Raw genomic sequence first — 12,614 nt, 5'->3', positions numbered from 1 at the left:
GTAATGTGCCGTAAGAGGTCTAGGCACTCCCTTCCATCAGCATGTCTGCGATATTTTAATAGAAACTGCACATGCCAGTAATGAAGCCAAGCATTATTGCATTGTAGCTAAATATATTTAACACGTAAAAAGTACTTGCATGAGAGGGCCACCAGCAGTGATGTGTTTTGTCACCTACATCCTCTCGCCATGCTACTTTTTTTTATTTTTAAAGCTTTGTCCAAGTTACATGGGACACGTGTATGATCTGGGTATGTAAAAGTGTTTAGACCTTTGTGAAACTCCTAAGTCAGCTTTCCTTAAAAGCAAAAACCCCTTTTTCATGGGGAATGCAGCCATCCTAGGAGCAGAAGTTGGGAGCAGGGCTGAAGACTTCCCTTTCAAGCCTTATGTCATGCACGCATCTCGTGAGCAGCAACTTGGCATAGCTGCGTTTCACCCTTTTCGCGATTGCAACGTGGAGAGAATGAAGGGCACCTGTGAAGCAATAGCTTGGCAGAGCTTTGTGTATTCCCTTAATTGTGACTGCAATGCTAGGCAAAGGCATGCAGGGAAGGCATGCTTCATTATTCTGACAATAGGCATCCGCAGCGCTGCACCCAATTTCCTCCCCCAAAACAGGTTTGGCTGCCATGGTGAAGAGGTTTTTGTGCAGAGAAGCTGACTTTCAGAGTTTTGCAAAGGGTCCTTAGGTGTAAACCTAAGAAGAAACCAACATGGCATGTGACTGCCCTACCTCTATAGAGGGCTTACTAAAGCTGAACTGAATGTTAGGAAGCCCCATTGGGAACTGCCTGCATGATGAGTGGTTCTTAATGTGTATTATTTTCATGTCTGTATACTATGTGCTTATGCTTCAGTTTTTTTTTTCTATGAATAGCTCTGCTTCATTAGTAACGAAATTTCATGAGTTTCCTTCAAGGATGTGCTGTTTCTCGAGCCAGCGCAATAGGCTGCACATGCTTAGCATTTACTCACGGTGTAAGAGTATATTTAAGTATTGACACTGACTGCCGCCACGGCAGAGAGTGCACACAGATAATGTTCGCGCTGTAGTACATGCACCGACCGCAGCGGTTCGGGGGCAGTGTGGGGCGTGGGCCAACTAGTTGCGTAATGGGGTATGCAGCGTGCCTGGCTTTCGGTGGCATTTCAAGCAGTGTTCGTCTATCTTTTGTGCTGCCAGAATTAGGGTCTCTGTTTCTGCATTGCAGTGGGCACCATGCACAAACAAGTTCTGCTAAAACTAGGCTTTTGTGTTGCGGTTCTGTGCTTCCCGGGTTGATTGTTGCGCAAGCTCCCGTGGTGCTACATTCCAACCCTGTGGACGGTCATTACGGCCTCTGCGCCTAGTGGCTGTGATGTGTTGGTTGTTGTTGCAGCACACCTGGGAAGTCCAGCCGGGTCCAGAAGTCATCTCACCGCGATTATGGGTAACACGTGCTTTGTACCCAACTGCAGTTTGGGCTAGCAGACTTGGGTGGATTGAATGCCACTTTTTAAAGCTCCTTTGTTGCATGCTAGCCTGGAACTGTGGTGCAGGGTAATCACCAGAGCAGATAAGATATTGTAGCCGGGAGACCGTGTCTATTATGTAATTGTCAGAGTGAAATTAAGTGGATGCAGGCTTCTGAGAGGTCTAAGTACTCATAATCCAAGAGGACAGATGTAGTGAATTGTCAGAACTGCTGCCATGGTCTGGCCTCCTAGCTGCCCAAAAATTGCCCATCAAGCTGCGACGAAATGTGTTTTGTACTTAACCTTGCGAATAGATGAAATCGCATCTATCAGCAAGGATGTTTGTTGTACTCAATTTGTTTGTTACACAAAATGGCTATTCAGGCCTCAGTGGATTAATAAATGTGAATTGTGCAGTTTAACGTCCCGATTTGGCACATGGGCTATATGAGGGAAGCCAAGGTGGAGGGCTCTGGATTAATTCAGACCACCTGGGATTCTTCATTCTGCACTGACATCGCTCAGCATACGGGTGCCTTTTGCGCTTCGACTCCATCGAAATGTGGTTGCCGTAGCCGAGATTGAACCCGTGTCCTCCGGCACAGCAGCCGAGCACTTTGACCACTTCATAAAGTATAGGCGTCACGATGTCAGTAAGCAAAACAATTGGCACTACAAACGATGGTCTGGATTCTGCCTAGTCCACTAAGTCACGTTTACAGCTTCATCTTTTTGCCGGCCTTTTCTTGAGATTATCAGCAGCTCGGCATCGTCGGTGTCGGCGTAAAAGATGAGCTCGGCAGGAAGAACGCCACGGACATTTTTGCAAATCATTCTCACGTTGCTTAGCTAAGCGTGCACTGCACTAGCCACTAAAATGTCGCGTTCTTGGTTTCCTTTCGCTTCCGGCGCTCACGCATATAGTGGTGCAATTTTGTTATCAAGCATGAGAGCACGGGACTGATTCCCAGCTTCGGAGGCAGTATTTGTGGTACAGGCAAAATGTTTATCTGTTTATCTGCACGGCAGGCCTCATATTGTCACAGCGTCGGCTGACTATGCTGCTTAAGCAATATTTGAATGTATGCATAGGCTCTTTGACCCAAATGTGGGAGCATGCGTGTTGAGGCTGACCGTTTATCATTAAGAGGCGGTGTGGCTAACCATGCTCTCGCCATTCGTACGGATGAATGAAGAAACCTTGCAATGAACGTGTTTCGATAATGAGCTCAGAAAGACCACAGGGCCGGGTCCTCGCTGCTGTTCCACCCTTTCATGCAGTTCCAGCAAGTAGAACACGAAGTAGTGTAAAATGGCTCGGTGTCAACATCAGTTTCAATCCTTCTGTGCATGGATTGATACATGTGCTCTTAAACAAGCACATGTATATGTTGCGGCACTAAATGATGCCGCAACACCTGCAGTACGGCCGCCGCAGCTCGGCGGCTTGACAAGCCTACATCGCATGGCACCGTTTGTTCACGTTTAAAAGAAGCACGAGGAGTGGTGAACAAGATCTGGTCGCGGTGTCAGGCGGAGAACACCTAAATATATTCTTACACCGTGCATTCACTATAGACATATATAGTGGCATTGAAAGTAGAGCCTTTTCAGGTGAATGACCTGGCTGGCAGATGCAGAAAAAAAATAAATTCACTGTTATTGAAGTAACTCTAGTTTAGAGCATGGTTATGCAAAAGATAGTCGGGCAGCTGACTGAAAAGCACAGTTATGCTGCTCCAGAGTAACTGAGAAAAACTTCACAGTGTGCAGAACTCATACTCTAGCTGTTATTCTGTGAACATTTAGCTTTGTGTAATGACTTTTTGGGAACTTGTCTGAATTTGATGGGCAGTTTTGCAGTGTTATGCATGATAACAGGGAGTGTTGTTGGTGCTTGAAAATGATTTCAGTATTCCTTTTGAAGAAAACAGTGTGCAAAAGCATGATTTCTATGCATCAGTTTCATTTGAATCTAAATGTGAATTAAGGCATAGCCTATCCCAGTGGTCTGGCCTTGACATTTGTTGTTATGGCAATCGTGACGTATCGAATGGTCTGCACTGCATAGAAATTATTTAAGGCTTTGGTGAAACATTCAAACACAGCGTGCACTTGAACCCCCCGATATCTGCTGGCTGCAAAATTGCCCAGGAAAAGAAAGTCTGTTCCAAGTCTTGTTGAGCACTGTGGCACAGCTTTGGCAGCACTTGCCTGCTTTTGCTTCACCCACTGGCAAAATGTATGGTTTGTGGCACGTTACTCACTGCCCCCATTGCCTCACTGAGCTGCCGACCAGTTTCTTTTTTTTGCTCGGCCTTGTTGGGACTGTTCCACCTGCGAGTTTCTTCTTTATGTGTTTAACTTCTCATTCTGTGTTGCTGTGCATAAGTTCACTTGCTTAACTGATGTTTTCTCCCTCATTTCTCCTGCAGCTTGCTTTTCTTAGTGTTGTTGCAAAAATTAACGTACAAATTGATGAGTGCTGGCCTATTGTTGATGTTGTACACCCGGCCAATTCCTTAACAGTATCGTCTGAGCGTCGAACAACCAGCTGCATAGCTGTCTGTGACAAAGTGAAGGGGCGAAACAGGTGGGAATATGCACATGCATGCTAAGTGTATTCCATTTTCAGCCTCTTTTTCTGCTCCGCTTTGTCACAGAGTGCTGTACGGCGGTTTGTTCAACGCTCAGTTGATATAAACAAACAATTGGCCGGGTGTACATGTTGTTTTTACTGAATGGCTTTTCACCAAAAGTGCTTTGCTATCTGCATTTACTGTCTGCATATTTACCACTAGTTCCATACATTAAGTGTACATGTTCGATGCATACCACAAATTTCAGTTCGTAATTCCTTTTGACATGTTTTAAAAATGGTGCACGACACCAGAAACAGATGCCTGGAACAAAAAGTTATTGCCAGCACATTCCAGGCCAGCAGTTTTTTGTCAACTTTGAGAAAGTTTTGAATGCGCAAGCTTGCTTTCAATGGCCGTGAGCAATGTAAAGAGCATTTACATGCTCCCATGTTTCTTTTTCTTCCCCCCCTTTCAACTTTACTTGTAGGGCACCTATTCACCTTACTTTGGAAGTCCCCGAACACCATATCGTTTCAAGGTGACATGCTTCACTGCAGCTCTTTGTTTGCTCTCAGTAGCTTCTTTTGTGCCTGTTTCATCATTAAGCATGTGTTGTTTGCTTTTGTTGTAACTTGTGCTTTTTATTTGCCATTGCACAGCCCAGCGTGTGGTCTGCCATGCAAACAGTGTTGTGCAGCCTCTTCAAGTGTCTTTCAGTGTGTGTTTTTTGTTTTTCTTTTTTTTGTGTGATCTGCAGAAGTATTTGTTTATTGCCTGTCACCTTATTGGAAATACAATTAACCATGCTATATCCAGAACATAGATGTACTGTTGCACTCTGTATGACCTGTAGTGGGCAGGCATGTGCCAGAGTAGGCTCTCACATTAGATTTTGACGTGCTACACTCTCATGGAAAGGGAGCATCGGTGTTTCCACAATACCTAGCACATCCTTCATTCTTGATGTCATTGCAGTTGTCGTATATCTCCCTATGACTCAATACATGCATGTGCAAGAGCAAGTGCATCTCCTTGCGGCTTTACTGTTTAGTTTTGCAAGTCAGACTCTTGGCAAAATTAAAAGGGAAAGTTGATCATAGGTGGGCCATTGGTCATTTCCCATTGGTCTTGGTAGACCGTAGTGGGTAGTTCGGTGTTGGACACTTAAACATTGGAGTAAGATGTAAGCCATTTTTCTTGCAGCACTCTGTACAGGGTCGTCCACTTGCAGCTTGAACACGTGAGCAGCATGGCTGCGCTTGAACAGTGTATCCGTTGCATGTCTGTATCAAAGTAAAGTGGCGGACGATGAGAAGCACCTGCTCTAGGTCCCTCTGCTTTTGCACCACTTTGCTTCGATGCTTGGCTGTATCAGACGCACTGGTTATCCGAAAAGCACAGCCACACCTCTCATGTGTTCAATCTAGGAGTGGAAAACCGTTTAGTTTATTAGTATTAAGAACTTGCTAGTTGGCCAGGATGACCACTGACAGACTTGGGGAGATGTGCATTGCTATGCCAGAGCAGCACTTTACAAGTCTGTGGCAGCCTCATTGATATGAGCTAGCATTAAGTTTTTCTCTCTCTCCTCACTCCTTGGATCCTGTAGTGGAGCCAGACTTCCACTCCGCCTTTTACCTTTTGTCTCCCCCAGAGCAAGCCACTGTTTTGCGTTGTGTTTTCCCTAATTATATTCCGAGTGGGCCCCCTTTGGGATAGCCATTGCTTGTCTGCCTGGATAGTTAAGACGAGTCATTTGCGTTGTTAGCACAAAGTCTGAAAATTAGTGAAACTTGAGCCTGAGAGCTAAAGGTTAAAAAAAGTTGTTCATGTAACTCTGGAACCGTAGTACTTAACATTATCATAGCATGCTGAAAGCACCCCTCATTTGATCAGACAGTGTCACTGTGCAACAAAGGCGGCATTGCTTGAGATGAGAGGATGGAGTAAAAGTGCAAGTCCATGGTGTGAATGTTGGCCGTTAGCCAATTAAGTTTTGACCACTGTCACTTGGTGCTATTTTTTTAGGCAGTTAACAGCAGTGCCAATGTGTTGATGCTGGTGCTTATGACATTTGCTGTTCTTAATTATTGAAAAGCATGGTTTTCAGTACACATTTTACAGTGCAGTGCTATGCATTTCACAGTGATGGTCAATATTTAGGGCCACTATTGTTTAGCATGCATTGAAAATAACTTTTTTTGATGAGCCCTTCATCATACATAGTATTATGCCAGTTGTATGGACATTCTTAAACCAGAAGGTCATAGATACCACCATTTTTACTTGTTAATGTCAGTGTGTTCTCATTCTACAGTGCAGCATGTGGTGTTTACAGCCAATTTGTAAGCAGTAGAAGAGCCATGCAGACTTCACTGTTGCATAAGTATGTTTCGAGAGCACTTCTGGGTGTGGCAGTTAAGACCATTTTTTTTTTCTATTAATTACTCAGAATTCAGGATTGCAGTGCCCCATAAGAGTGACCACGGTATAGTACTCTTACAGTGCAGTGTAAGTGCTAAGGCTCATAATTGGGCTAGTTGAGTACTGAATCCAGACATAGTAACTAGCACAAAAATACACAGACAGGAGAGAAATGACAAGACACACACTAGACTTTCAATTGAATTTTGCTACAGGATGGAAGCATTTCTACACTAATTTCTTCTTGTTCATGCAGCACTGATGTAAGTGCTTGTACACAAACACTTATTTTCTAGCAGCTGTGTATAAAGATTTTGTAATATATAACACACCATATGTGTTGTGAATTCCTTTTGCAGTCAGACACAGCAGTTCCAGTTGATGAGCAGCTTCTGATGAAACTTTGCCTTCAATTTCCAACTGTAGAAGAAGGCCATATCTTCACTCTGCTAAAGCAGTAAGTTATTATTTACAAGGTGCAGTGTTATGTCAGTGAATCAAAGTTCAAAGTTAAATCAAAGAAATCAATTTGGAGCATTTAACCCCTTGAGCTAGAAGCGGAAACATTAGACATAGTGCAATCAAGAAGAAATACTATCTAGTAATGAAATTAAACTCTAATGCAAGCACTTTTTTGTTATTTGCTTGCAAGCAAATGCTGACATTCATTTATTGGCAGAGCAGTGATTCATTTGATGGCTAGTGGGCTCAACATTCTTTACCTGGTTGTCCTAACAAAGGAAATGCATGGCTGGGCTTCATGGTGTTGGCTGTGTGCGAGTGTGTAAGCAGTAACTGTCAACTGCCAGTATGCCAAAAGAGTTTGTCACCTCCTGCATGGCACGTGTGCAGACGAGCATTACTTCAGTTTCTTTACATCCCTGCACCGACATCCTGAAGAACCATTCTCTAAGGCCAAAATTGTCTAATTCTTTCTGACTGTGAAAAATAGTACTGATGAGGAGGTATTTATTTTGTCATTGCATGAGTGCAGCATCTCGAGAAAAAGGTGCTAAGATTAGCAAACTATGGACTTTGAACTCTGTCGATAGAGCTTAAAGGTATACTGAAGAAGAATCTGAACTCGTCTTTTTGCCGCGGGAACTCGGTCTATACGTTCCGAACGTTCTGAGACACTTCTAATTATTGCCCTGTGTGGCCAGTTTTCCTAATTTAAATTGGATTAACGTCCGGCTCCCAACTTTTTTTTTTTTTTAATTCCCCGCATACGGTGGGAGGAGTCGATGAATGCATGGAGTGCCTTTCAGGCAGTCGTGTGACAGCTTTGCTTTCGCTTTTATTATGTTTTTTAGGTTTCCGTGAATAAATAGATATAGTTAGAGACTACATAGGTAGCTGCAAATTAGGCCCATGGAAATAAAAATACGCGTTGACTCTTTGCTTTCGCCGATCACTATGTATCACTCCACTGATGAGCGGCAAGCCGCCATGGGACTGGTTGAAAGGTTGGTTCACTCCTCCCACCGTCTGCGGGGAATTAAAAAAAAAAAAGACGGGAGCCAGACGTTGAATCGGATTTAAATTAGGAAATCGGCCACACAGGGCAATAATTCGAAGTTTCTAAGAACGCTTGGAACGTTTAGGTCGAGTTCCAGCGGTAAAAATACGAGTTCAGATTTCTCTTCAGTGCACCTATAAGGAATAGAGAGCCATGAGGTTAGGGAATCAAGGAACACAATACTTGAAAGCCTCAGTCTTTCTTTATCATCTTGGTCTCTCTGCCACTTGTTTGAATAGTTTGTTTAAAGATAAAGTTGTTTTAGGTTTTGTTCGTTGCACTTTAAAGAGATACTTAAGGGAAATATGAGGAGCAACAAGAAGTTCCGCTAGACTGATAGATAATTCTGTAGCAACGGCACCAGCATTTTTTCTGCGTGAAAAGGTGACTGTGTTGCTGAAAAAATTGCAAATGAAGCCTGCAGTTTCCTCCCCGATTTACTTCTCATGTAATTTGGTTGCTATGTCATTTTTATAATGACCTAAGCTCTCGTCAAGTTAGTGAAAGTGAATGAAAACGAAACCACTTAAGCCACTGATTAGACAGCTCTTTTTTGCAATATTTATTGTCAAATAGTGTCAGAATAACGTTCATCTCCCTTTATGTTGTGAAGCAGTGAAGCCGTCCTCTTAAGACATGGTGCCCTTACTGTTCGAAAAAAAAGTGCGAATTAGCACGGTGCCAGGCTTGCACTTGTGAAGTTGCTGTGCATGACAGCTTCACACAGTCCAACTGGGCGATATGCAAAATGTACACTTCGAATTTTCAGATTTTTGTGTCTGGACAACACTAGCCACGGTTTCTCATTGTCAAAATGGTGTTGCTCATGAAAGTGATGATCCAGTCATAGCCAGTGAATAATTCTCTTGATGTAGCTAACAGGCATTCACAAGGGGCGTCACTGCATGCCTTACAGTTTTACATAATTTTCTTGTTTATCGAAGCACTTATCTCAGTGCAAACGACATATTCGCAATCTCAGTACACTAGTCACTCTTGCTACTTAGACTTTGTACTCCCCTTAAGTGTCCCTTTAAAGGAGTATGGACGCCTAATTTTGGTGGCATGTTTTCTTCTCTACTATGATGCGGAAGACACTACTATGCATGAATCACCACGTGGTATTCACCTGCGATCGCTAAATAATTTATAATCGAATTTTTCTGTCATGCTGTTTCGGTTTCAACAGCCGAACGATGGCTGTGACATCAAAGTGGGGTTATATGTCACAAGATGCATGCAAAAACGTCAGTGTAATTGCTGCTTCATCGTTTTATCACTACAATGCTGAAGCTAGCCTTCCTGAAGAGCCACAATGACAGCGAATGTTGAAGCAGCGATTATGTTGCAGTTTTTTCATGCCTCATGTGACCTATAACCACACTTTGACGTCACAGTCATCGTTTGGCTGTTGAAACCGAAACAGCTCGAGAAAGGAATTCGATTATAAATTATTTAGTGGTCATAAGAGAATACCGCATGGTAATCCATGTATACTAATGCCTTGTGCATCATTACAAGCAAAAAAACGTGTCCAAAAGTCAGATGTCTGTACTCCTGTAAACATTAATGTGTTCTGGTGATTGTTCCCAATTCCTGAAACTCATATCTTTTCATTATTCTTAGTGCCCTGCTTGTGTTTTGCTTTTCTCACTAGATACCACAATAGGGAAAATGTTGTGGTGAGCGCCTTGCTGGCTGAGGGGCACCCTCGTGCCCAGACACACCCCAATGCCCATGAGCACTTACCTCCAAAGCTGCTCAAGGTTGTTACTCTACTTTGTTCATCGTGCATGTCCTGTAATGCTGCTCACAAGCAGCTCAAGTACCCTATTCGGCAGATGTTTAGTGCGACTAGAACTATGACTAACACAGCATAATTAATAAATATTTCTCATTGTGGTCATGTGCCTGAGCATAACTGCTCCTAAAGTAAGTTGATTTTACGGTGCATTTTAGATATTTTTAAGGCGACTGAATTTCCAGCAAAATTGTTGTCATGCCCGATGGCCATTGCAATTGTAGCGATAACTGGGACTGGAACCAGCATCCTGTCAGCTGGGAGCACAGTGCCATTGCCAGTTCTTTGCTTTTCTGAGTCTCTTAAGCAATCTTGAGTGAAGGGAAGCTTGTGGGTAAAAGAATATGTAGTATAGATGAGTTTGATGTGTACTCAGCTTGGGCGTCAGTGACGTTAGCAGGCACAAGGCTATGAAGTAGAATGGTACTAACTTTTGTGATTTTTATTTTTCACTTGCAGGTTGATGAGGCTCTTGTTGCAAAGCTTCATGGCTTCTTTCCAACCATAGACCAGGAGACAATAAGAGGTCTTCTTTACAAGTAGGGTGTTTTTTCTTTTATTGCTGCTTGACCACAAACTCATTTGCTCACATTAGAAAAAAAATGAATGCTACATAAAGCCCTTTTGTGGGCAGCATTGCACAGCCACAATGTTATACTTGATAGCAAATAAATGGACACTCTTCAAATTAGAAAAAGAGGAAAAAAAATCTTTTGTTGGGCTCACATAGGTCGCTTGTTCACAATGACAGTGTGCTTGCATATTGCATGTTACCTAATACATGCCTGTGCTTGAGCAGCATATGCTAGCAGTGCCTAGGATAATGCTGCCCAGCTAAGCCCATCAGATACGTATTGTGGTGCCAACTTTCAGATCCTGTTTTCAATTTGCATGTGCTTATTGTTCCAGATACAGCGTCTGCCAGTAAATGCCGAAGTGTGTATGCTTTGAACTTTTGCTACTCAACATATGGCTGTCTGTTTTTATTTTAAGGAGGATTAGTAACGAAGAAAAACTAAATTTGAGTCTGTGGTGTAGACTAACGAGGATGTCTGCAACATTTTTTTTGAAGAGTGGATTGTGGCGGGGGATGCCATGACTTGCTTCTCCTGAAGGCGCTTGTGGCACTGTGCAGGCACAACAACCAAGAGCATGAGGTGATCCGGGTGCTGGTGTCTGGCCCAAACAACTACATCATCCGGCACCAAAGTCCAGCGCCAAGCTCACCGAAGATGAAACTGCGCTACCTCAAGCTGCTCTTTCCTGAAGCTGATGAAGCCATGTTGTTCAACATGCTCTACAAGTACTGCTCTTTCAGCTTTTTTTTCTAGCACTCTTTCCACTTAGTGATAGTCCACTGTTTACCACAATCATTGCTTTATGCTCGACTGTGAAACGAGGAATGGCACAGAAATTGCTTCGTAGCGTGCACCTTAGTAGGCTGAAGGGAGCAGTGATTGCAGCAACCTTGCCCAACCAATGCATGAGGACTATGAGTTTAGTTGTAATAGTACTGCAATGGTACTAGCAGGCCTGTGCACGTGCTCCGCAGTCTCAGGTGGGAATAATCTAGGCTGTCTCAGAATTGATGTGTATGGTCATACTGCGAGGAAGGTTTCATGAGTGGCTTGGAGGCCTGAAGAACCTCGTAATGCAGAGGAAAGGCAGATTTTGTTGCATTCAAGTAGGGTCTAACACTTGTACTGCGATAGTGTTAAAGGTCCTACTCAGTGGAAAACCCGGCGCCACTGTTGGCGTGAGTAAAAATACCCTGGAGAAGCAACCTAGGTGGACCACTTAGGTCACATGACCTTGTGGCATTTTCACAACGTGGCCACCGGATTGTGAGCAAACTGCTTACTGTGGCAGATGGCAGTTAAAGTGAGCTGGTTGGTTGCGAGAGGTTGCAAGAGGTTGCTTGGGAAGAGCACCCTGGGTCTCGCAAGCCTATGTTTGAAACAGCCACCTGCTGGGGCAGTCGTGCATCGCTCAACTGCTGCACCACTGCGTCAGAAGTGGTATGAGGACTGCCAGTGATCTATGAATGCAAAGTAGAGAGTGATCAATTGCGCATATATGAGCATTGAGCCATTCACACTATTGTGTCATGACCTTAAGGCAAAGCTTAAGTGTCCTCTTGGGAGAGCTTTGCTGGCCAAAAACTTGTGGATGTAGGGTTCAGTTTGCTAAAGTACTGGGAGCTGTTGGTGTTCTCCTCTGCGCCTAAGTGCACAGCTCAGGAATGCTTGGCTATGTTTGATGTCCCTGTTGTGTTGCTAGATGTCTTGAATCCTTTGTACTTGACAAACCTGTGATGACAACCACGTCCCTTTGGGGTTCTATTTTAGCAGCCAGTTTTTTACTTCCAGGCAAAGGATGCACCTTGTGAAAACATGAAGACGCTGTTTGAATGCTGCATGCCCTTGCCAGGAACAAGTTAGATAAGCACAATACGGACCACATAGCTTTAGTCAACAACTTTTAAGGCAGTGCTTGTGCTGCATGCGCATGATAAAATAAGAGTAGCTTGCTCACATATTTGACATGTCATGTTTTCCGTAGGAGAAAAGTTTTTTTTTTTCACGTTCCAGTGCACATTTGTACTCATTTCACAATGCTTACTGTAAACCCCTACAAAGTGTTGTCATACAGCCATCACTGTAAAATATGTCATACACTGCAGTCAAGCATTTGTAACATATGAGGCTTTGTCGTGGTAAAATGTAATAGGCAGCTACTGTTATATGCTAAAAATATTGTATGTCGGATTTCTTCTGACCAAGTGCTTTATGTAGCTGGCAGAGTAGTGGACAGTACCACAGATTTAATT

At 43.5% G+C, this 12,614-nt stretch overlaps 1 protein-coding gene across 4 annotated transcripts in view; it reads left to right on the top strand.

The window, feature by feature from the left end:
* Positions 1–12,614, top strand: part of LOC149351828 (uncharacterized) — a 58,803-nt gene that overhangs the window by 15,358 nt on the left and 30,831 nt on the right. For 2 of the 4 annotated variants that reach the window (XM_089581153.1, XM_089581152.1), the window contains 5 exons: positions 4,528–4,578; positions 6,824–6,921; positions 9,641–9,749; positions 10,244–10,323; positions 10,920–11,087. In XM_089581153.1, coding sequence (XP_089437279.1) covers positions 4,528–4,578; positions 6,824–6,921; positions 9,641–9,749; positions 10,244–10,323; positions 10,920–11,087 — 506 coding nt within the window. The remainder of the gene's footprint in view (positions 1–4,527; positions 4,579–6,823; positions 6,922–9,640; positions 9,750–10,243; positions 10,324–10,919; positions 11,088–12,614) is intronic. The other 2 variants (XM_089581155.1, XM_089581154.1) reach the window with 1 other exon arrangement.

The sequence above is a fragment of the Amblyomma mixtum genome, chromosome 3, assembly GCF_055824585.1.
Source record: "Amblyomma mixtum isolate Tamu chromosome 3, ASM5582458v1, whole genome shotgun sequence".
NCBI classification, from domain to species: Eukaryota; Metazoa; Arthropoda; class Arachnida; order Ixodida; family Ixodidae; genus Amblyomma; species Amblyomma mixtum.
This window is presented reverse-complemented; position numbering and strand designations above follow the sequence as displayed.